The sequence below is a fragment of the Ursus americanus genome, chromosome 30 (genome assembly GCF_024610735.1).
Source record: "Ursus americanus isolate L20-20 chromosome 30, mUrsAme1.1.p, whole genome shotgun sequence".
NCBI classification, from domain to species: domain Eukaryota; kingdom Metazoa; phylum Chordata; class Mammalia; order Carnivora; family Ursidae; genus Ursus; species Ursus americanus.
In genome coordinates, this window is record NC_142156.1 from 25149528 (window position 1) to 25174319 (window position 24792).

Here is a 24792-nt window from a genome sequence, read left to right on the forward strand (position 1 = left end):
CGAGTCAGGGGTACCCTGCTGTCGACTCTTCCTCCTAAACTCACAATAACAAAGTCAGTACTCACCGTCCGAATATCAAAGTCTTGGAGCGAAGAACTCTTAAGCCATTTCCGGAGAAAGTGCTTCCTCACCATGGGCTCGGCCTGGAAAATGGCTAGCGGGATGGCCCTGGGCGAAGAGAGGCATGGAAGTGACCGACACAAGAATCTGCCCGACTCTGGTCCAGTGCTCACCAGCATATGCGCGTTCCACGTGGAACAAGGGCTGATAACCTCATTTGTAACCTGATGTCATTTTGTATAAAGTACAGCTAATATCTGATGTTTACCATATTTAATAACTACATAATACGTCACCGTATTAAAATATCATGGGCTAGGGGCGCCTGGGTGGCTCAGTTATTGAGCATCTGCCTTTGGCTCAGGGCGTGATCCCAGCGTTCCGGGATCGAGTCCCACATCGGGCTCCTCCGCTGAGAGCCTGCTTCTTCCTCTCCCACTCCCCCTGCTTGTGTTCCCTCTCTCGCTGGCTGTCTCTCATAAATAAATAAAATCTTAAAAATAAAATAAAATAAAATAAAATAGAATAAAATAAAATAAAATATCATGGGCTCATGCATGCTCCCCCCACTGGGGGCCATTTGGTCTGTGTTGTCTGGCCATGGTTGACAGAGCTACGTAAATCACATATTCACGTGTGCGCACACACTTAGTCCTTTCTAAAATGTTACTTGTTGAGTAAGATACAGGAAGACTTCATCTGCTTTCCTGAGAGAATGAGCGAGTTTTCACATCACCAGCAAAGCAACAGGGCCACCGTCAATACCCCTTCCTTTCCCTGGAGGAAATATCTGTTATTGTGAATATTATGAATGCAAAGAAACGTAGAAAGAACACAACGAACACAGTGCATGCGTCACCTAGTCCTAGCCACCTTCATGCCCTGCCGTTAACGTAGGTGAGAGAATATAAGGATGAAGACCCGTGCAGCTCTCCCGACCACCCTCGCACAGAGATTAGCGGGACCCCTCTGTTGGAGTCTACCAACCCCACGCACACTTCTATACTACTCCTGTCCGTATGCATCCGGAACAAGTAAGAGTGTCGTGCGTGTTTGTCAATGTGATACAGATGGGGCTACGATACGGCGCACGTGCCATCCCGCGGCACAGCACGCAGCTGCGGTCCGATCATTCCAAACCTACACAGCACTTCACTGTGTAAAAACACAGCCGTCCACTTCCTGGTTGAAGGACACGGGCGTTCCCAGCATCTGCTCTTAAACACAATGCAGACGCGTGGGGTCGTTACTCAGGGCACATCCCCAGACGTGCTCGACCGTGAGGGATCAGCATCGTCTACCCCACTGTGCATGGCCGGCTTGCTCTCAAGTGACTGTCACCCACACGCCCGTCTACATGCGTGACAACCGCTATCATCACACACTTTCTTTCCAACCAACAGACGCTTCTACGACCCGCACTTCCTGGTGCCTGTGAGTTTAAACATCTTTCCGTGGACTGTCATGTTCCTCACTTGCGAGTTGCCTGCTCATATCTGTTGCCTACATTTTATGTTGCCTTTTTCTTATCAATATATAAAAATTCTCTATTTTACTCTGTATGTAATTTGTTGCGTTTTTTTCTTAAGATTTTTTATTTATTTATTTTACAGAAAGAGAGAGAGCACAAGCAGGGGGAGCAGGAGAGGGAGAGGGAGAAGCAGGCTCTCTACCAAGCAGGGAGCCCAGTGCGGGGCTCGATCCCACGACCCTGGGATCATGACTGAGCCGAAGGCAGACGCTTCACCGATGGAGCCGTCCCGGCGTCCCGTCCTGCCCTTTCCAAGGAAGCTCACCTCGCTACGAAGGGACAGAGGTTCCACCACTGACTCAAGCTTCCAATCCGAGCATCCAAGACCCTAAGCAATCCCATCCTTAACCTCAGGAACCCTTACCTCTCCGTGACGGGAGACCCCTCGGGCTTCCGGGAGATGATGTAGCGGCAGCTCAGCCCCGCGTCCTTCACCATCTGATCCCCCAGGAACTCAGCCAGGCGCTTGGCTGTGCTGATAGACGTGGACTTCTGCTCCCCATAATCTTCCAGCTTCCGAGACATGGAGCGGTTCTCAGAGATCAGCTCAAACAGCTCAGAATCCGGCATGTTGGCTGCCTGAAGAGAGGCAATGGGCACAACATGGCACAGAAGGAAAGGAGCGCTATCCCAGGCTCACTCACCGGCAACATCCCCCCACAGTCACTTGACTTTCTCCAGCCGTGCAACAGGGCTGCCTCACACCAGCAAACAGCAACACTTACAAATCCAAACACAAAACCTTAATTGCCATGTCAGTGAACTATACAGAAAACATTAAGAAATGTTTACTGAGCCATTAGCACCAAAGCTGCAGAAAACGGGGAAAGACTTGTGATTTTCCTCCCAAAAGGAAGAGAAAAACAGAGAAAGGAGGAGCAAGGAAAGAGCAAAGAGAGAGACGATGCCAGCTGGAGAGCCACGGCCCAAGTGCGGAGCCGAGGCAGTCCTCAGCAATGAGGACTCGGAGGGGCCTGACAACAAACAGCTCTCTCTGCTCCTGCACACACACACCCCTGACCTCCAGCCCCCGTTGCTCCACGCACACGCACCCCTGACCTCCAGCCCCCACTGCTCCACGCACACGCACCCCTGACCTCCAGCCCCCGCTGCTCCATGCACACGCACCCCTGACCTCTTGGCCCCCGCTCCCGTGCACATGCACCCCTGACCTCTGGCCCCCACTGCTCCGCACACACGCACCCCTGACCTCCGGCCCCCACTGCTCCGCACACACGCACCCCTGACCTCCGGCCCCCACTGCTCCGCACACACGCACCCCTGACCTCCGGCCCCCACTGCTCCACGCACACGCACCCCTGACCTCCAGCCCCCGCTGCTCCCACGCACACGCACCCCTGATCTCTGGCCCCCACTGCTCCGCACACACGCACCCCTGACCTCTTGGTCCCCACTGCTCCCGCACCCCGACCTCTTGGCCCAGACATCCTGTAAGATTTGCTTGCTCCTGTTCGTGTGTTTCTCTCTGTTGGTGCTTACTCTCATGTACGGGTCAACAGTACAAAACAAGACAAAATGCCGAGCTACAGCGGCCCACAAAGGCAGAAAGGCAGAGGAAGGCAGAAAAATGTTCCGGGATATTCCAGTATTTCTTTCACTCGGAAACTCTCCTCTTAGCAAACAACACAAGAGAGGAGGGAAAGCATCTGTACAAAGATGTTCAAGGCCACATTACAAAGGTGGAAAGCAGAAGCCTATCTGACACCCAAGAGTAGTGGATAGTTGTGAGTTAAGTAACACAAACGCGATGAAATACAGACGAACAAGCAACAGAGACAATAAATTCCCTGAGAAGATATTTTCAAAGGGAAGCCAGCCCTGTTGTTTAAACTGTGGGAGGGGCACCTGGGTGGCACAGCGGTTAAGCGTCTGCCTTTGGCTCAGGGCGTGATCCCGGCGTTCTGGGATCGAGCCCCACGTCAGGCTCCTCCGCTATGAGCCTGCTTCTTCCTCTCCCACTCCCCCTGCTTGTGTTCCCTCTCTCGCTGGCTGTCTCTCTCTCTCTGTCGAATAAATAAATAAAATCTTTAAAAAAATAAATAAATAAATAAACTGTGGGAAATACATGCTCATTTACAGGGCCTACAAGGGTTCTGAAAATCAGAGAAGGTGATGCGATCACTGGTAAATTATCTCTTACAGCTGCTTTCACTGTGCCATTTGTTCCCTTCATAGCATTCTGTCACTGGACACGGGATTCCAGAGGCACCAGAACTAAAGAAGTCCTGGAGTTTGGTCAGAGTTAGCCCTGACCCACCCTGCTCTCCAGGAGCCCAGGGACCCTCGCAGCCCGGGAAGGAGGAGGGCAGCCTTACTTTGCTGTACAGCACGTCCAGCCAGTAATCAGCCACCTTGGCAACAGAGCCGTACACGTCTTCCAGCGTGCTGCCCTTAAGGAAGGCCTCGAACACGGAGGACTGGAAGATCTTGATCAGCTGCAGCTCCCCTCGGCGCTTGATCTCGAAGCCCTTTAGCTCAGCCAGGGAGCCATCCTCATTGAAGACGGCATATCTGGAACCACAGGCGAGCACGGCAGTCAACGGGATGTTGGCTGCGCGCCACTGGCCCTCCGACCGACCCTCTCCTCTAGCATCTGCCAGGCAGCAAACATCTCTCCACCTGGAGGCTCGTGTTTCTGACGGAAGAACGACGTAAGGGCCTGCAGCCTGCGGAACCAGATCTAACAGGTGGAGAGCAGCGCTGACAGTGCTCATGTTGACAACACCTTTCCAAATGGAATCAAAAAGGTCAAAAAACAGAACTACTCCCTTCTGGCCTCCTGGTCCACTTCCTGGATGGCTGTGAACTCTCATCTGTTCGTTTTCTTCCCAAACCCGAACGCTATGGGATTCCTACCTCTTCTTCAGTTTCTTGCCTTCTTCCTTGGAGGCTGGAAGGATCATGGCAAGGTACGGTCCGTCAACCTCGAAAAAGATGCTGTTCTCTGAGCGGGTGACATAGGTGAGTGAGGACGGCTCAGTCAGCTCCTGGTACTGATCGTTGGTAAAGCCTTCCTGCAAAACAGGGGGAAGCGGGGGCTGCCTCACTCCCACCATTCTGGAACTGACATTTGTCCTCTGAGGACTGGCTGGACCAGCAAACTGGGCCTCTTCTGTGCAATGGACACCACTCAGCCAGAGAAAGAGGTTAAGTTCTGACACACGTCAGATGTAGATGAACCAAAATGCATTCTGGGGAGCCCAGAAGCTTATACAACTTGTTTCCATTCCCAGGACATTCTGGAGAAGGCAGGAGCATTATTGCAGAGAACACACTGGGTCGCCGGAGTCTAGGGCTGACGATAAAGGAACAGCACTCAGGAACTGTTCTGTGTTGCTCTGCGGTGGTGGAGACATGACTCTGTGTGGGTCAGAACCCACAGAACTGCACTCCATCAAGAGTGAAGCATGCAGCCGATACTAGGAACCCCCAGAGGGACCGCAGACTAGAAGACATGAGCCCAACTGCATTGTGTAGAATCCTGCTGAATTCCAACTGAAGTCACTCTGGCAAACCCTGTCCTGACAGGGTAGGGCAGACCAAAGACAGAAACAGCTACACACACACACTGAGCCTTAGCCGGTAAGTTCACTGCACTTGACGGCACAATCCCGAAGCCATGGTGCACACACACTAGGGCTCAACCAATAAACACACCAAGAAAATGAGGGACAGGCTTCTCACCACATGAGAAAGAAATTGCTAATGAGGAAAGGGGACTAGATTGGGGCCGGACAGATCACTGTGGACTCACGTTCTCTATTTTAAAGTGCACACGCGGACAGAGAAATAAATCCAGATGCGTGTGTGGGCGAGGGAGATATCAGGCATCACGTCTCTCCTGGCTCGATCTGCCGAGAGCAGCTAGAAGCACTAACACCCAGCAGCAAGGAGCATCTGCACCTGACCTTGGTTTCTAACACCCTCTCCAGTAAAAGCAACCTGGCTCCTTAGAGAAACGGCTGATTTCAGGGCCAAGACTGGGAAACTCAAGATGAGGTGGGAGCACCTTACAGGCCAGGAAGTAAGAAAGTGCTACTCAAAAAAGAAAGTGCAAGCCTGAACCCAAACCACGGAACAGAGGCATGTGTCTAGAATACGTGGGCAAATGTGAAGAAGCCCCCAGCGGCCACAGAGAAACACGCAGACGAAACACACCAGCACGCAACTAAGCACATGGCTAGGCAGCGGGTAAGTGGGGAAGGACGGTGGGCAGGCTTCCTTACAAGATTCCAATTAATACATGTACCGGCAGGGGAGGGGAAAGCCACACAGAACCAGCAGCAGACACTCAAACCAGTGAAAACTAGGGAGACACGGGACATGTGCATCGTCTCAAGTATCTCCTCCAATGTTCCTTCAAGGCTCTGGTAGTTTTTTTGTTTTGTTTTATTTTTTAAGATTTTATTTATTTATTTGACAGAGAGACAGCCAGCGAGAGAGGGAACACAAGCAGGGGGAGTGGGAGAGGGAGAAGCGGGCTCCCAGCAGAGCAGGGAGGATCCCAGGACCCTGGGATCACGCCCTGAGCTGAAGGCAGACGCTTCACCGACTGAGCCACCCAGGCGCCCCAAGGCTCTGGTAGTTTTAACAGGCGGCCAGACTGTCTGACACCTCCCCCCCAGGGTGTGTGCCCGATAACTGCTCCTGCAGCAGCGGGAAGGTGAGCGGGACAGTGGGCGGGATGGGGGGTGGTCAGAAGTGCAGACCCTGACATCAAGCGGCAACAGGATGAAACAGCAGGCACATCACCTCTAGCATTCCTTCAAAAATGCTAACGACCTCATCCTAATGACAGGAGCAACAGACAAATGCAAATGAGAGGCGGCCAATAAGCACGAGGCCAGTTCTCCCTGAAGACAGGGCACTGAGGAGAAAGGACCAGCACGCGCAGTACGGAGCCTGGGAGACGCAGGAAATGCAAAGAAGGTCCCTGGCTTGGTTACAGTGTTGTGTCAGCGCGAACCCCTTAGCTGTGATCACTGTGCCACGGTGTGCAGATGCTAACAGTAGAAGAAGCAGACTGAAGGGTGTGTACAGATCTCTGTGCTACCGTCAGGACTCTTCCGTAAGGCTAACACTATTTCAAAATCAAAAGTTAAAAGCCAACAGTCGGACGCTGTGCTATGGGGGAAGGCTCACTCCAGTGCGAGCACAGCCGCTCTGTACAGATCCTCGGGTTACAGGAAAGACCGAACGGCACAGGCAGGCTGGTCTGATGTTCAGAAGGAAACACGTAAGCATGAGAGTCAACGCCGTCCCCTCCCAAATCCCCATCAGAGTGGGGGTCCCAGGAATCCAGGCCCAGACGGCAGGCCCTCCCTGGAGACCCAGGCTCACCTTGACCATGATGTTTAACATGGCCCCGGGGTAGGAAATGGTCACCTTGGGCTTTTTCACACTGGCCGTCTTGATGACAAAGTTTTCAGGGAAGCTGTTGGGCAGGACGCACCATATTCCATCTGTGTCCAGCTCCAGGGGCCTCCTTCAGAGAAAGAGAGAAACTAGGTCACATGGATATCGGACCGCGGCCTCCACGTAGGGAGAACCGGTGTAAAGGCCCTTCCTGGCCGCGGACCCATGAAACACAAGGCCCACGCACTCGCTCCCCGTCCCTGCCCCCAGCCTTCCCTGCTCCTGGCGGCTGACCAGAGTGCAGCACTCACCCGATCTGTTCGATCAGCTCCCGTGCCTGGGTGATGATGTTGGCCCCCGTGAAGCAGACAATGCCTGCCATCTCCATGGAGTACCAGCGGGCCCTGAGAAAGACAGTCACAGCCTGGGGGGCAGGTGGGGCTCCCCTCGAAGGGTCACTAGAGGAGGTCAGGAGGACATGGAGAAGGGGGCGTCTGAAGCAGGGCGGGAGAACCACAGAGGAACTGAGCTCCATGCTGGGGACACTCTTCTGCCTCCCAGGCCCAGGGCTGGAAGACGCAGCAGGCCACCAGTGCAGCAGCTCCCTCAGCACCAGATGGTCACGCGTCCCCGTGAGCCCTCTTCCATGGTCCCCAGCACCATCTCATGCCCTCTCCATCTCCCAGACCCCACGCTCATCCTGACTTCTCAGGGAAAACACAAGCCCACAGACGTCCTTGGCTTCCTGCCAGACGCCTGCCTCACTGCCCCCAAACCAGGTCTCACCGGGAGGCGTCAGGCAACCTGAGGCCCGCCCCTCCTGCCCCTGGGGACTCCACTCAAGCCCTGCTTTCCACCCCTCCTTCTCTGCCATCAAAAAGCAACAAAAAATTAGGGGCGCCTGGGTGACTTCAATTAAGTGTCCAACTCTTGGTTTTGGCTCAGGTCATGATCTCAGGGTCATGGGATCGAGGCCCACATTGGGCTCCAGGCTCAGCGGGAAGTCTGCCTGGGACTCTCTCTCCCTCCCTCTGCCCCACACCCACCCCCCCCACCGCACACACACGTGAGCACACACACACTCTCTCTGGAATAAGTAAATAAATCTTAAAAAAAAAAAAGCAACAAAGAAAAAAATGACTTTCCCTCAAACCTAACCTCTAGTGCCCCATATTCCTTCTTCTCCAGAGCCGCCACACTGACCCTCCTCACGACCCCTACCCACAGTGGCCGGGCCTCCAAGACCCGCTCCCTCCAAGGCCCTCAGCCGCCATTCAGATCCCACCTCGTCCCATGTCCGTCAGAAACAGTCCACCTTAGCTTTAAGGCCCCCACTCCTGGCCTTCCTGACTCCTCAGAGGGCTTCACACCCCGTATCAGTAACGCTTGGTGACCGCCTGGACCCTCTCCACAGCCTCGTCACATAAACATACTGGAAACTCTCAAGGCACTGTCTGCAGCCCCAGACCCGGAGACGACATGTCTGCAGCACCGAGCCCCTCAGCCCCTCAACCCCCAGCCCTAGCCAGCGGTCTCCCGCCTCCCTGAGCACGAGGCCTGCAGGCGCCGACTCCAGGGACTCAGGGCGTACGTACCCTCTACGCATGACGTAGCCGTAGAAGGAGTTGAGGATGCACTTGTGCGCCAGCTGCAGCGAGTCGTACAGGACCTCCATGTTCTTGCAGCGCTTCACCTCGGCCGCGTCGCCCAGCTCCATGGCCGCGGAGAGCTTCTTCTTCCACACCTGGCGACCACACAGAGACTGATCACCTCCTGGGTTCTTCCAGCTCACATTCTACGTAGTCAGTGGCCCAGCGTTTTAATGGTTTGAAAATTTAAATCTACAGAGAATTTCAAAAACCAATACAACGGAAGACCGCAGACATGTGCAGAAAAACCAGTGCTGGCCCCTGGCCACGTTTCCTTTGTCCCACTCTCCGTCCGGGCACAGCCAGTGGGAAGTGCAGTCTCAGGACCCGACCCCCCGAAGACTCCAGCAACAATTCCTAGGAGTAAAGACATTCTGCTCAACCACAACACCATCACTGCCCCTGAGGAACTTCACGAGGGTACGGGATCCGCACGCCCTCCCAGGTCTGCACAACCCACAACCCCGCAGCCAGGCCAGAGCCACACACTGGGCTCCCACGTGTCCTGAGTCACTGATAACCTAGCACTGCCTGGTACAAGGCAGATGTCCTGAAACGAGTTCTCAGCACAAAGGAACACATTCACATCACATTTTTATTTCTTGTGAGACCAAGGACAAGGGGAAACTACTACAGCAACCCACTTGAACAACTGAGACTTGGGGCAACGTCAGCCTCTTGGGACAGAACCCAGAACCTAACAGTGAGCTAGAGAAACGAAGGAAACCCAATCTGAGACCAGCAACAGAGAAAGGGGCTTCACACCAGCCCAGAGGCCCAGGGTCTCCCAATATGCATCTTGTTATGCAGTTGACTCTGACGTGACGCCGTGGACAAGCTGACTTACAGGCCTCCTCCAACAAGAGAACTCAGAAAGCACCGACAGGCAGAGAGCAAAGCGCACAGCAACAGAGACAACATCATCTCAGGACAACAACTCACTCACGAGCCTGCTGATGGACCAACACCTGCTTATCGGATCCCGTACCACGTGTTGAGACGGACATGATAAAGCTAACAAGGATCTTGTGCTACTCTGAACGGTTGTAATGGAAATGTTCTCTTCACTGCGGTGGCCATTACACAATCGTATGTTTTTGTCAAAGTCCATAGAACTGCCCATGTGGAAGGCTGACTGGCACGGGCGCCCGTGAACTCACTCCTGCCCGAGCTGCAGGTCTGTCCCTGATGCTGTCACGGTGGTCCAACATTTGACGTTTCTCTTTCCGCTTTACAACATCTCAGCTTCACTCCCCCAGGTGCTACAGGAGCACCTGGCATAGAACAGACAATGAACATCTGGAATGAATGAAAGGCTCTCCGGAATCTGCATCAGACCAGAAGCCATGGATCACGAATGAGGGGCCCCAGCCAAGGGGGGCACATGGTGACACCTGGCCTTCACACCCACAGGCCGCACCTTCTGGGATGCAAGGCTGGAGGACATCTCCCCCAGGATGGGGGTGAGACTCACACGGGCAGATTAGCTCCACCTGCTTCACTACGAAGAAGCAAGTCTTCACTAGCAGGAATGGTGGGGTGGGTTGCCGTGATGGGACTGGCTGTCCCGAGGCCAAGATGCCCCAGGACGAGGAGCCAGGCCTGTGTCTGAATTAACCGGACTTAGTGTAACGAGAGCTACTCAAGAGGCCCCTCGTAAGGGCAACTGACAAAGAAACAAAGGGAAGGCCATAAATATTTCAGCAAACTCCCCATCCAATATGAGAAGAAAATTTTCTTGAAGGCTTGATATTTAGAGAACAAAACAAGTAAGATATTTACTAAATACCTACGATGTGTCAGGTAATGTATCAGGCTCCGAAGAATGAGACAAACACACTCCACACTTTAGTGCTTGCTGAAGAGAGGCAGATACAACAAGAAACTTAATAGTTACTTAACTGAAACAAAAGGAGATGGTACCGCAGTTCCTCAAAAGATTAAATACTGAATTCCCGTAAGACCCAGCACCGACACTTTGGGTACGCGCTCAAAAGAACTGAAACCAGGGACCCGAGGAGGTATCTGCACACCCGTGTTCACGCAGCCAAAACATGGATGTGACCCAGCGCCCGTGGACAGACGAAGGTGAACAAAACGTGGGGTGTACACACAATGGACTATCGCTCAGCCTGACGCCCGGCACAACGTGGAGGAACCTCGAGGACCCGAGGCTGAGGGAAATGAGCCGGTCACGGTCAGACACGGCGTGGTGCCACTCACCCGAGGGCCCTGCAGGAGTTAAACCCCAAGACAGAAAGTAGGGTGGGGGGTTACTGTTAAATGGGTGCAGGGTTTTAGTTCCGTCAGACGGAGAGTTCTGGGGAGGGACGGGGTGGCCGCACAGCAGTGTGAATGCCCCCAATACCGCAGAACTGTGCACTTACAAGCGCTGAGTTTTAGGTCTATTTTACCACAACAAAACGGCAAAAAGGTACTAATAATAAAAGGTGATGGCAAGAGTCTATCAGAGCAGGGACCTTACCGAGTCCGGCAGTGAAAGAAGGTCTTTCAGAAGAAAGAGCCCCGTTTGCTCAAGTATAAAACTACTATTTGTCCTGATCACTGAGGTGTTGCTATGTACCTTCCTTGATCCTGATGGATGAAACCGGTCAGTAAATCAGCCTCCCACTCCTCCCATCAGAGGCTGGCAAACTCGTGCGGCCTCTGTTTCTGCTCCAGCTGCTCACCTCCAACTGCAGGGGGACGCAGCTCAGTTCCAATAAAACTTTCTTTATAAAAACGGCCCGCCCGGCCATAGCGTGCTGACATGTGCTCTAAATAAATACTTCCAAAGCAACCGTTCGAACAGTTCCAAGGCCTCGGGCCTCTAATTCTTCCAAGCTAAAAACAACTGTGCACTCGTTACTTTGCAAACGCACGAGAGCCCAGAGGTCGGGAGTCACACATCCTAGTTGGGGAAGTCACAACGGCCCAGACAGCACCAAGCAAGGATTCTCATCTCAGAAGCTAGGCTCTGTTCTGACCTCACAAAGGTCACACTCACCTTGTGGAGACCCTTGAACTCGTAGCGCCTGTCTCGGAAGGCGCGCACCGTGTCCACGTAGAAAGAGTTCTCCCGCTGGCAGACGGTGGTGAGGCGCTCCTCCACCCTGGTCACGTGGATCTTCTTGTACGCCTTCCGGCAGTAATCTGAGGCACAGTCGAGAGAGGGGAGCATGAGAGACTCCACGCAGGGGGCAGCCAGGCCTCCCGGACAAGGCCAGAGAAAGCTAGGAAGCAGCAGACACCAACAAGTGCAGCTTTCTAGGGTTAGCACGAAGGAGCAGAGAAGTCCGAAAGGTACGTCCTCGTTTATCCCATCAAAGAGAGGACAGCCCTGTGCGAGGGGGCCAAACTCGCCAAGAGCACAGGAAGGGGAAGTCATCATCTGATGAAAAAATAAAGAAAGGCCGCAGGAAGGACCAGTTCACAGTGATCTCATCTGGTGCAACATCTAGTCTAACTGACCTCAGGCTGTGACCTACCAGCACAGCCCAACTGAGGCCCAAGTCAGAGCAGGCACCGCGTCTGGAAACCACTCACCTGACAGCCTCCGCTTCTCGTATTTAGCCTGCTCCTCGCGGGACAGCTCGTGAAAGGCCCGGGGCGGACCCTCTGCAGTCAAGGGAGGGAACTTCTCCGACTCCAGCTGGTGCTGGATCCGATGGTACTCGCTGCGGCTGGCTGGCACTAGGATGGTGACAGAGGGGAGTCCGTGACAGGGACCCGTGCACCTGCTCCCTGCCTAGCCACCCTGCCCCAGCCCTGGGGTGGCACTCACTGAACTCGCCCCTCCACTGCCAGGCCATCTTCCTCTGGCAGTCTGCTCCCGGCTTGTTGAAGTCACAGGCAGCACAGGTGGCCTCGTCCACCACGGCAGACGGCTGTGGCGGGCAGGAAGGGATCAGTTAGGGTCTGGGCAGAAAGAGCTCCATTCTGATGTGGGAACCTGTCTCACCTGCAGACGGTTCGTCAGGATGATGTTGGGGTACATGGCCCCCACGTCCAGGTGGTAGATAAGGGGACACTCTATTCTGTTCGGAACATCTTTCAGGGAGGTGAGCTTGGTCTTAATCTGATCACACACCTAGGAGAAAGGACAAAGGAGACTGTACGGATGGTCACAAGCAAGCACTGTGGGACCCAGAAGGCGGCAGATGATGGCCACCAACATCTGGAGGCACAGGAACCTTACAGGAAGAGACAGAGCCTTAAGCAGGACAGCGTGTCGGGGAGCAGCAGTCTCTACCCCAGAGGACCTTTTGGGGTTGGGAGCACACCGTGAAACACCGTCAGCGGCCTTGCCTGCGTGTGGGACGGGGCTAGAGTATGAACAGCACTCTTCCTGGGTGCCACTCGTGCCTGCACGGCGTGCGCACGGGACACCCCAGCCTCAGCAACCCCTCACCTGACGGAGAAGGCTCAAGAGGTCAGCGGGGCCTCAGCCATAGGCCCCCCAGCCCACACGCTACGCTCTGAACCTCCGTGCTAGACCACAGAATCAGATTTGTTTCCAGTCAGAGGCCGAGCTGTTAGCCAAAAAACCCCTCCTCATCCCAAACACCTAGATATCCTGCATGAAACACGAGAACTATCCCTGTAAATGCTGAACTGAGCTTCTAAGGTACCCTCAGAGGGCAAAAGCAAAGTGTGCACTCAAAACCAGGGCAGTGAGCTAATTCAGCGATGCCTGGCAGAGGCCAGGCCTGTGTCAGGGTCCCCAGGACCACTCCCCAGGTACAGTGACTCACAGAACTCAAACAGCCAAGGGAAAGGAACGTGGGGCAGAGGCAGGAGGAGGTCAGGCTCCAGCTAGGACGAGCTTAATTCTCCCAGCATCAAACCAGGACAACACGCGCCGAGTGCCGCGGCCAAGCGCCGTGGCGCCCGCAGACCCAGCAGCCAGGATTCCGACTGGGTGTTGGTCACGTAGCTCCTCTGCCCGCACACACCCACACCTCAGACTCCCAGGAGGAGAGCAGGGGCTCCGCGTGAACCGGTGTTTGCACAAGTGAGCGAGGTTCACGAGGTGCTGCTGTCCAAGAAGAGTGAGAATCTGGGCCCCGAGTTCCCAGCCTCACACGCTTCCGAGGCCGGCCGGGCCCGCGGTGTGAGTGCTCCCACACATTTCTCATGCCTCCTCAGCGCGAGGCAACCTGCACACAACAGGGAGATGACACAGAACCCCCCGGGGGCCCACCTCCATGGAAGGATAAACCAGAACACGTCTGCCCAGCAGAATCACATCTCTTCTGGCTCTTGCTGGAGAAAGTCTTCCCTGAGCACCTGGCACCACAGGCTGGTCCCTCCAACAAGTCTGTGGTCTGGGAACCCTCAGCCAAGGAACCACAGGACAGGGGACCCCAGGCCAGAAACCGCATCAAAGTACCTGACGGCCCCTGGCAGGCCGTCTGAGATGCCCTGCTGAGTATAAATTCACATTCCAAATCGCAGAGCGAGTGTAAGAAGAACACCCCCATGACCCCCGTGACCCCCGTGACCCCTATGATCCCCACGACTGAGAGCAGACACAGTAGGAGGAGGCCCCTGAGAACTTGACAGAATACATCTCCTACGGTAACTGTGGGAAAATGAGCATAATAAAAATACTGCAGACCAAAACTCTAAAGCAAGAGTCCAGTTTCAAAAAAAAAAAAAAAAAAGTGAAGCACATCAGAAAAAGAACCAATAGGACCTCCAGAAATAAAGACACCGCCCTAAAAAGTAAAAAGTCAGCGCAGTTACATAAGCTAAGGCTACCTGGCTTCTGACGGCCATGTATTTTTATCCACCCCCCAAAACGTAACATGGAATTAGGTCAGAGCACGAACACGTGCTTAACTGCAAAGCTCAGTCCGCACAAAACGTGCACGCCACCAGGGAACGCACCCCCAAGTCTGAGCACCACCAGTGTAGTTACTCGAATACCTCAGCAAACCTCCGTGAAGGACCAGATAGCAAATACCTTGGGTTTTGTGCCTATACGTTCTGTCACATGCTCTTTTTTTTTTAATAACATTTTAAAAATGTAAAAACCATTCTTCGCTCGCTGGCTACACGGCCGTCGTGGGCTATAGTTCGCCCGTCTCTGCTTTCGTCAGGAGTAAACTCAAACACATCTAAATAGACAAACGATTAACCAGGAGAGTAGCCATCTTTTTTTATGAAATATGTTAAACTTGGTAGTCATGTGAGAAAAATCACTTGAACACAAAATTGCCCTTAATATTAAAAAACTCTTTAAAACCCTCCAAAGAAGTCAAGATAAAAAACACACCAGAACCCGTAAGAAACCATGACTAGAAGAAGAGCATCTATCCTATACAACGGGACAGCCAGAAGCGTTAACGCGTCCTGTTTCTAACTGAATTCTAGTAATGAATCATTAGAACAGTCGCTCCATCCTTCACCCTGAGGCATGTTCTGAAATGCTACTGGGGAGGCAGAAGGGAAGGAAGCCAAGTTCCCAGAGGACACGCCCAGCGCTGCCGCGCACCCCAGCTGGCGCCTCCCGTCAGCATCCTGGGGACGGGATGGTCCCTGGGAAACGAAGCGGTGAGCCTGTTGCCCTTTTCCTAAGGACCCTGGGCTGCCATTTACAACACTGTGCGGACAGCGCGGGCCACACCACCGTCCTCCAGGGGCCCAGTACTGGGCTCCCCCAGGCGTCTGGAGGCCTCAGCTCAGCACACCTCGGTCTCACATCGCCGCTTCTTCAACTTGAAAGTGGCATCTGCTCCTCCCGAGGTGCTAACTCCCGTTTGGTTTTTAGCCTGGACGCTCCTCACAGGCTGTCCTGACAGCTCCCTGGGCCTACGGCAGCTGGAGCCGACAGCAGCTGCGCAGCACTTCACAGTTTGCACACTACACACACACATTCTTACTTGAACTCTGTCTAGTGAGTCTGTTACGAGACGTTTCTTGAAATCAATCCTTAAACTGATAAAAACTCCAAACCACGAGCCACTCAACACGTCGCAGTGCTGAGCAGGGCCTAACAGACACAGCCGAGAAGGCCACGTCCAAAGAACGGCCAGCAAGCGGGGAGGTACCCGGGTCCCCAGGCGTGGCGCACATTGTCAATGGTGCTTTCTCGCCGTTAATTTGACGGGTGTCATAGTCACTATGTTCTACTCTGTCACTTGTAGGAACTGACTCTCAGCACTTTTAAAGTCTCCTTAACAACAAAAAATAAAAACCAATGGCTCCTCACTGCCTATAAAATAAAGTGCAATTGAATTGAGCTTCAGACCCAGCACTCACCTCTGTCCCACATCCGCCCACCACGGTGTTCCAAGAGCCAGTTTGAACTGCTGACCGATGACGGTCACGTGCTGGATGGAGGAGCCCTCCACCTCCTTGTGAAACTCTCCTACCTCCCTAAGTCGGGTCATTCGCAGTGACTGCAACACTGTCCTGTCTCCTGCCCCAACCAGATGAGACCCTGTGTCCTCTGTCTCAGGGCCCAAGTACCAGCACCAGCAGGTGCGTAACAAACACGCTACTGGAAGAAGCCAGTCTACGAGGCAGGGCACGTGACAATGGTTTCTCTCGGCCCCCTGGAGCGTTACCTCTTGGAAGTTGGTGACCTGCTCCATGGGCACCTTCTCCTCTTCCTCGATGGCGTGACGCATGGTCTTCTCCACCCGCTGCAGCAGGAAGTCAAAGGCAGCAGGATTCTAGTGCAAACAACCAAGAAAGGACACAAGTGAGATGGGAAATGTCCTTGCACCAACCAGTCTACCTCGGCAGGACGCTGCAGAGAACGTTCCAGAGGAGTCAAGCACTTGCCCTGCAGCGCCCTAGTCAAGGGCAGGCTGGACAAAAGAAGTCTGCTGAGGAGTCCCCAGGGCGAGAGAGGGGTGAGGGCTTTACTGCAGCCCTCGCGGCTTCTGGGTCCCACCAAGCATTCGGCAGGAAGGCCAGGGTGGGGCTCACCATCCTGAACCGGCAGGGGATGTCGCTGCGAAACACGCCTGACTCGAGGGCCTCCACGTGGCCACCCACATAGGTCTCGGAGTCCAGCACGTGACCGTCATCTGTCAGCTTGTTAAACTCCTGCTCCTGCTTGTTGGGGAAGATGATGTTGGCATGGAAGGCCTGCACCATCAACAAGGCCTCACACAGAGTCCCGGAGCCCTTCCGCAGCACCTATGGGGGGGGAACGCCGGGCTGTAAATCACACACCACAATTCCGCGGCTGCATCCACGTCAGCCGCCTGGGACCAGCTCCGCGGGGCAGCGTGCAGAGAACGGCACGCGGGGCCGGGAGAGGCACTGACCTCATCAGGCTCCATGGGGATGATGGTGCAGAGGGCGAAGATAAAGGGGTGGACGTACTTCATGTACAGGTAGTACGTGGCCACCGCGTCCGACACCGAGTACGTGGCCAGAGTCTGAGGAGACAACAGCGGAGAGTCAGAGCAACGAGGAGCCACAGAGGGGCCACATCAGAGCTGGAGTGGCAGAGTGAGGGCAGGCACGTGCCTGGGGCTGCTCAGTGGCCATCCGGCACATGTCCTCGGGGTCCAGCTCCACGGGGTCGTAGCCCAGCTTGGCTTTCGCAGCTGCCTTGAGGTTGTGGCTGCCCACAGGAAGGTAACTGTCCCTCTTCACCCACCTGGGAATAAGAACCAGAGCAAAGGTCAGAGAGGACCCTGAGACGAAGTCCAAGAACCGTGAGAGGAGGTGGCAAAACTGGACGCACCCCAGAGAGACACAGCCCTAACAGACCCCACATGGAGCAGGCCCCTCGGGAGGCCTCTCACCCAGATGCAGTCAGCTTCGCGGATGTGCCCTCGAACACGAGCAAATGCCAGCGCCCATCCTCCGAGCCCCACAGCCCTCCCTTTCTCCCTCCTGGAGAAATACGAAGACAGGGGGTGAGACCCCGCACCCTCTGGCCTCCCTCAACCCCTCCAGCTTGTCATGTGTGTGCCGCTAGTCTGCCCTGCTCTCCCCCACCCTCAGGCCCTATTTTTAAACTCCCCTTCTCTACTTACACAGTCCCTTCAGCATGGAAACTGGAAGTCAACCCTGTACCCCTCACCACCGTGCCCACATCCTGCCCTCAACTCAGTCCCACGATGGACACAGCTATGTCCCTGGCACCCATAACTCCCTCTTGACTGCACCTAATCTCACCTCCCTCGGCCTCCACACTTGCCATCCTCCTCCCCAGAAATGCCCCCTGTGGCCTCCCAGTACGGCCACCTCCTCTGAGGGTCCCCACCTGTCTTTTTTCCTCTCGAGAGACCGTCGATCACCATGCCCCATGTGAATGGGGTTCCCAGGCCTGCTTCCTCCCCCGGAAACCCACCCCAAACCCTGAGCACCAACACTGCCTGTGACTCACGTGCCCCTGGTCCCCTGTCCATGGATCCCTAAGTTCACCCCTCTTCAATCCCATCCTCATTATGACTCTGCCTGCCCCTTCCAACCCATGCAACGTAACACCAGGGCTGCCGAGAAGACAGATCAAGCTTTAAATGTGTCAATGGTTCCCCAAAACTCACCTCCCCACAGGCTGCAGGAGGCCCACAAGATCTCCCTTCTCTTCAGCCTTCCGTCTCAGCACTCTGAGCCCCCTCGAATGCCTATCTCCAGCCTGGACACCCCTGGCTGTGGCACCACCTTTGTGGGGGTGCTCTCACAGCACCAAGACCTCACCCCACCTGGCCTTTCTGCTCTGGCTTCCCCACCAGGTCTGACATTAACGTGTTTGCTGGTAGAAGGAATAATGAGCACACGACGAAGGACAGCACATCCCCCGACCCAGCCAGAGCCGCATCCACCACTGTCCTCAAAGGTGATGGGAGCTGCTTCTCAGAAGCCACCTTCCTCCCTCAAAGGGAGGTGGGCAGGACCAGTGTGTGCAAGGGAGCTCTGGACCCCAGTCGCAGAAGGCCCTCCTGGGACAGCGCGATGAGCTGTGGGGCCCACCTGAGACAGTCCATGTGAATGCACTGGGATGCCTTGTACTCCCCCTGGCTGTCCTTCTGGAACCCTATCTCCTGGTACATGCTCAGTCCGTGGATCGCCGCTCTGGCCTCCACAAACGGCCTGGGGATGAGGGCAGACAGACGGGCACAAGCAGTTACACTTTAGTTCTCTCAGAGACAGGAAGATTGCCCCCAGCAGACCCCCAACAGACCCAGGAACCCCACACCCACTTCTCCTCAAATGGGGTGAGGTGCGTCTCAGGCCACCAACCAGCACTCCTCCCACCCTTCCTTCCTCTCCCAAACACTTTCTTTCCATCTTTACCGTTGTCACACCGCCATGCAACATCCCCTCCCAAACACATCTTAGTTACCCACAATTAAGACTCACCAGACACAATTAAGACATTAGACTTACCAGTCAAAAAAGTCCCCGTTGTAGGTGACCATGATGGTGGGTTTGGTCTCCTGGACATGTTCAAACCATCTCTGGATTAGATGACCCTGAATTCAATGATTCTTAGCTGTCAGAGGGTTTGTTTCTCTTTGAGCTATTTCCTAGCACCCCTCCCCAAGTTTAGGAAAAGCAGGGCCTCATGTCACTGCTTCATTTCCATACCCACCCCGTGCCTCCAGTGTGAACGAGGACCCCACTGCTAAACACCCCGTCCAGCACAGGGCCGTTCTGATTACATGAGCGCCAAGTCTTCTACCTCCCATTTCACCCCAAATATGAGGCAGTATCCCAAAGGACACCTCTTTTTTTTTTTTTTAAGATTTTATTTATTTTTGATAGATCTAGAGAGAGAGCACAAGCAGGGGGAGCAGCAGGCAGAGGGAGAGGGAGAAGGAGACTCCCTGCTGAGCAGGGACCCCGACCATGGGTCGATCCAGGACCCTGAGATCATGACCTGAGCCGAAGGCAGACGCTTCACCGAATGAACCACCCAGGCGCCCCACCAAGGGACACCTCTTTACCTCGTCTGGTTCATTGAAGACACAAAAAGGTCCTTCGTACTCTGGCTTAGGGGTGAACTCGAAATCTTCAACATCGTCTGAAACGATCTCCCTGTTGGTGATGAGGTAGCCCTGGGACGCACACGAGCCATCGGCGCGAGTTAGGACACACGAAGCCAAAATACACCTTCCACTCGTGGCCCAGGAGCTCCTGCCACAGGAATCTACAGCAATGGGAAGGCACGCCAGCTCTCCCAGGAAGAGCCCCATATGTCTCAAGCTTCTATTGGAAGGATCATGGCTTGTTTGTTCACTGTTCTGGACTGACTCACTAATTTTTCACCCAAAATATACTAAGCATAGGGTGGATGCTGCTCTGTTTTAGGGACGAGACAAGGTTCCTGCTCCTACGAAGCTTACATCCCAAAAGGAACCACTTACCTGACCATCAATCATATAGGAAATCATCATAATCTGGTCGGTCTCAGGGTCGGGAAACTTGAGGGGCAGTTTGGTCGTCTCGATGTCAAATGCCAAAACCACAGGGTCCTGCAGGGACACAATGTCTCATGACGTTGGACAGAAACCAAGCCGCGCTCTAGAGATCCCAGTGGTCTTCTCACCCCACCACCTTCACCTCCACCTCCAGCTGCTAAAAGAGTCAAGCTGCCATAGGGAGAGGCTCCAAAAGAAGTGAGACAGGCATTTTGGGGTTGACTGAGCTGTTTCAAGAATGCCATGATTCACTGATGGTATAAAAATTTAGACACATACAAGAGGTTAGACCATGATAGGAAAATCCTAGAATTATAGAACATTTGAGTCTCAACGTGCTTGAAAATGCATGACCTTATTTTGACCTTTATGACAACCCAGATAGGAGATCGTGGTACAGAGCTCACATCTCTGTTTTGGAAATGAGAAAACAGGAATACAGACTTGCCCAAGAACACAAAGCCATCCCTAAACCCAGGCCTTCCGGTTATGAATCCATTTTTCACCACATCACTTCACTATCAACCACCCAAAATGGAAATCAGAGCTTTCCCTCAAATGTTCAGATCCAGCCCAGCTCAAACACGACATCACATGGTGTTGAGTAAGCACAAAGGGAAATTATACTCGGTCAGAAACACACACACACACACACAAGATTTTTCTACAACTTTCTAAAGAAAGTATTTGAGGAAAAAGAAAAAAACAAATCTCCGACTCAAACTCATCCTTCAGCACCGAGTGAGATCTTTCCAGAAACAAGTGGAAAAGTCAGGATGGAGGAAATGCAAGCAGTACTCACGGGTCGTTCAACAAGGTCATCTCGTCGGGAGATTTCCACAGGAAAGGCACTTCCTCGGTATCTGACGTTGTACCAATGAGCCTGCAGGACGGGTAGCACATTAATAAAGAGCTCTGCGTCTGTCCCGGGAGGTGTGTTTCTCCACGGATGTATCCTTTCAGGGTCACCTCCTGCCTGTGCGGCTGCCCAAAAGGGACGGCCCCCTCACCACGTGGATCTTCAGGTCGATGGAGAGGCGGATGTGGTAGGGCACGTCATACTCTCGCATATCCACAACGTTGTCCAGCTGGTCGGTGACCTTCTTAGAGGCTTCCTCTTCGTCGATAACCACACTGCCCCCTTGCAGAACACTGCAAAACAGAGAGGCCAGCTTACTCAACTGTACTCTGCTCGGGGTCAGAATAGGGGGAAGACCAGAGCCCGCGTGGAGTAAACACAGAAGGTAAATCGAGGTGGCAGAGATGACCAGACAGGCCCTTCTTAAAGAATGACCTGAGATGACACCTTCCCACAAGCAGCAGGACACAGACAGGAAATTCCATGCACACTTAGAACATGTATTTTATAGGATGTAAGTTAAAAATTTAAAAAATTGGGGCGCCTGGGCAGCTCAGTGAGTTAAGCATCTGCCTTTGGTTCAGGCCATGATCTCAGGGTCCTGGGATGGAGCCCCGCATCGGGCTCCCCTCCCTGCTCAGCAGCGAGTCAGCTTGGGATTCTCTCCCTCCCTCTGCCCCTCCCCATGCTCACACTCTCTCTCTCTCTAATAAATAAATCTTAAAAAAAAAAAAAAAAAAAGTGGTGTCACTGGGAATCCACAACGTCGGTATTATTACAGCAACTCAACTTCGGAGCCACAAACCCACCCTATGTAAGAAAGAGTAAGCTAAAACACAAGCCAGGAAACCACCGTTTATTTAACACAAACGCAGCACATAAGAAATTCTACCTACACTGGGGCACCTGGTGGCTTGGTCGAGGGCCCGCCTCTTGATTTTGGCTCAGGTCATGATCTCAAGATGGTGAAGTGGAGCCCCACGTTGGGCTCCGGACTGGGTGTGGAGCCTGCTTAGGATTCTCTCTCTCCCTCTCCCTCTGCCCCTCCCCCCTGCTCACGCTCTCTTGTTCTCTCTCAAAAAAATAGATAGATAAATAAAAATAAATAAACTAAAAGTTAAAAAAAGAAATTCTACCTAATTGCTTGCAAGTGTTTCTACACTGAACAGAACCAATCCTTAAGGTAACTTCATTGCTGAGTTTTCCTGCTTCCTACCCATCTTGTCAACTTAGGAAAAATGGGAAACGGTCCTTGTGGACTGCCTGGCTGCTCTGCTTATGAGAAGGCTTACCTGGAGAGCATAGCTGTGTACGCATCACTGGCATGGCCCTGCTCCCGGTTCTTCTTCACAGCAGGGGAGACGTCCTTCCTCACTCTGACAAGATCCTCCACGGTGTTGAAGGACAGCTTAATGTAATTTCGCTTCAAACCCACCAAGTGATTTGGCTACGAAGTGATGAGATCGTGCTCATGAGTTCAAGAGAAAAAGGACTTTATTTGGGTAAGAAAATAACGGGAGAACAACTCAAATGTAAATACATGAGTAGAAAAGTTGGCAAGTCCAAAGCATCTTGACCAACTCTGCATGTGGCACAACTAAACCACTGGAGTTCTCCACGAGGATGTATGGACAGTCACCAAAGCCCCAGCATTCATATACCATCCCACAGGTGCTAAACTTGTCCTCCTCCCATCTCGCCCCAGGGCAGGGCAGACCAGCCTCATTTACCCTGGAGGGTCCAGGTGATACTCACCAAGTCCAGATCCTCTTTGGGGACAGTCTCTACTTTAGCAATTTTACCCTGAAACTTCTTGGAGAGGAAAGATGAAACTTCTCGTTCACAACCCTAAATCAAGATCAGAATGAAAGGACTTCCTCTTAGTAAAATCTATTGTCTTCCTTGCGTGTTTCTCTAGAGGCCTCTTTGCTTTCAGTTCTGGTGCCCCCCCATAAAATGAGGCACAGGTCATGTGACCTGATTCTATGGATCACAGACTTACTTTTCTGGTTGCAATGTAGAAATATGGCTTGTAGGGCAAGGCCACCTGCAAGAGCCACCAACCCATTCAGGGGCAATGAGAAAGAAAAAAAGAAGAGTGAAGACAAGCTGTTTGCTGCTATACCCACAAGCAGCCCAGATCCAACCCATCTTTGACCTTGACATCTCTTACGGGATGACGTAGTCGGGAATTAGCACCTGCGTGTTCAGCAGGGACAGAAGTCTGAGAGAGACAAAACTCTCTTTCAGTCTTTCCGAGCTGGGTCTCTTATGACATCTTACGTGGAGACCCATGCAGCTCCAAGGGCCCATGTCCCCAACAGGCTTCGGGCAACTGCACACCAGAAGCCCCTCAACCCCTCTCCTCCCAGCTAAATGAACACCTGCCATTTTGGACCCAGTACATCTCATCACTGAGTGGGTCTCAGCTTCTTGGGGCTCAGGAGCTTACCTTAAATCTGCTCCCATCATCCTGAATAAAGTAGTAATCCACTGCACTGACTAAGCGTTTGTCTTCATCTAAAATCTCAGTCTACAAAAGAATCAGTCAACACGGGCACCAAGTTATCCTCCACGCAGTATAAGAACCCTCTTGCCCCTACTCTCTGGGAAACAGCACAGAAACGAAATCTTTCTCCACCCCCACATAAACATTCCCCATTCACAAGAATCACATCGCAACATCTTCCAAGCGAGGATTTCTCTCCCTCTCTCCCTCATTCTTAGAAACCTGTTATAGGTTCACAGGGACCCCGCTCAGCTCCGTCTTCCCAGCAGCCTCTTTACAGCCCAGTGATGCAGAAGAAAGGACAGCCAGGGACAATCCCACCTCCACCCGCACCACCCACTCTTCAAAGGCCTAAGCCACAGGGAGGGTGCAGCTGCCAGGGGCTTACAGGGTGCATGTTGACGAGCCAGCCTGTCTTCTCGCCGGGCTCCTTGAGCCTCTCAAATCCAAACCGCGAATCCATCTTATCCGTCCACTGACTGCGCTCCAGGCGCTTAAGAGCCGAGACAGAGGAAGAGGGGCCATCATCCCTGAATGAAAGGAGGAGGGAAATCCTGTCTTCACTGAACATCACTCTATCCATTCCCGCAACCCAGTGCACCCAGTGTAAGCGTTTTGGATGCAACACAGTAGATGTATCCCTGAAAAACCTCGAATTTGGCAAAACTGTTCATTAAAGTAACAGAAGTCATGGGAAACATGACTGGAGCAGGCGCCTCAAAACCTGTTCCACTCTGTAACCAGAACGCTAATAAAAATGACCATCGTGGCTAGATGCCGCTGCCTTACGGGACAGTAAAAATGTACAGACGCGCCTGGGTGGCTCGATCAGCTCAGTGCCCCACTCTTGATTTTGGCTCAGGTCATGATCTCAGGGTCGTGAGACTGAGCCTCGCATCGGGCTCCATGCTGGGCGTGGAGCCTGCTTAAGATTCTCTGTCCTGGGGCGCCTGGGTGGCGCAGTCGTTAAGCGTCTGCCTTCGGCTCAGCGCGTGATCTCGGCATTTTGGGATCGAGCCCCACGTCAGGCTCCTCTGCTGGGAGCCTGCTTCTTCCTCTCCCACTCCCCCTGCTTGTGTTCCCCCTCTCGCTGGCTGTCTATCTCTGTCAAATAAATAAATAAAATCAAGATTCTCTCTCCTCCTTCTGCCCTTTTCCTGGGCATTTATCCCAGAGGAAGGAAAACTCACATTCATATGAAAACTCGAGTGTGTGAACATTCATACCACTTTATTCATTATAGCCAAAAGGTGGAAACAACGGAGACATTACTTAACGGGTAAATAACTAACCTATGTTATATTCATCCCACAGAATACCTTCCATCAATAAGGTGGAAGAAACTTACTGATTCACGCAATAACTTGGATGGATCTCAAGGGAATTATGCCGAGTGAAAAAAGTCAACCCCC

At 53.3% G+C, this 24792-nt stretch overlaps 1 protein-coding gene across 3 annotated transcripts in view; it reads right to left on the minus strand.

The window, feature by feature from the left end:
• The window catches only part of POLE (DNA polymerase epsilon, catalytic subunit), a 43238-nt gene that overhangs the window by 17175 nt on the left and 1271 nt on the right, over positions 1–24792 (minus strand). For 2 of the 3 annotated variants that reach the window (XR_015722359.1, XM_087857461.1), the window contains exons 2-27: positions 23769–23910; positions 23324–23404; positions 22874–22918; positions 22627–22719; positions 22164–22318; positions 21023–21164; positions 20815–20895; positions 19959–20066; positions 19539–19649; positions 18979–19064; positions 18562–18681; positions 17107–17239; positions 16902–17015; positions 16558–16770; positions 16191–16298; positions 12578–12706; positions 12401–12503; positions 12163–12309; positions 11624–11769; positions 8563–8711; positions 7279–7371; positions 6953–7097; positions 4469–4626; positions 3928–4123; positions 1956–2170; positions 66–168 (exon numbers count right to left, since the gene is read on the minus strand). Coding sequence is in view for 2 of the 3 variants with exons in the window: in XM_087857461.1 (XP_087713587.1) it covers positions 66–168; positions 1956–2170; positions 3928–4123; positions 4469–4626; positions 6953–7097; positions 7279–7371; positions 8563–8711; positions 11624–11769; positions 12163–12309; positions 12401–12503; positions 12578–12706; positions 16191–16298; positions 16558–16770; positions 16902–17015; positions 17107–17239; positions 18562–18681; positions 18979–19064; positions 19539–19649; positions 19959–20066; positions 20815–20895; positions 21023–21164; positions 22164–22318; positions 22627–22719; positions 22874–22918; positions 23324–23404; positions 23769–23910 (3316 nt within the window). In the remaining variant the exon portion in view is untranslated. Of the gene's footprint in view, positions 1–65; positions 169–1955; positions 2171–3927; positions 4124–4468; positions 4627–6952; positions 7098–7278; positions 7372–8562; positions 8712–11623; positions 11770–12162; positions 12310–12400; positions 12504–12577; positions 12707–16190; positions 16299–16557; positions 16771–16901; positions 17016–17106; positions 17240–18561; positions 18682–18978; positions 19065–19538; positions 19650–19958; positions 20067–20730; positions 20786–20814; positions 20896–21022; positions 21165–22163; positions 22319–22626; positions 22720–22873; positions 22919–23323; positions 23405–23768; positions 23911–24792 lie in introns of those variants that run through there. The other variant, XM_087857462.1, reaches the window with a different exon arrangement.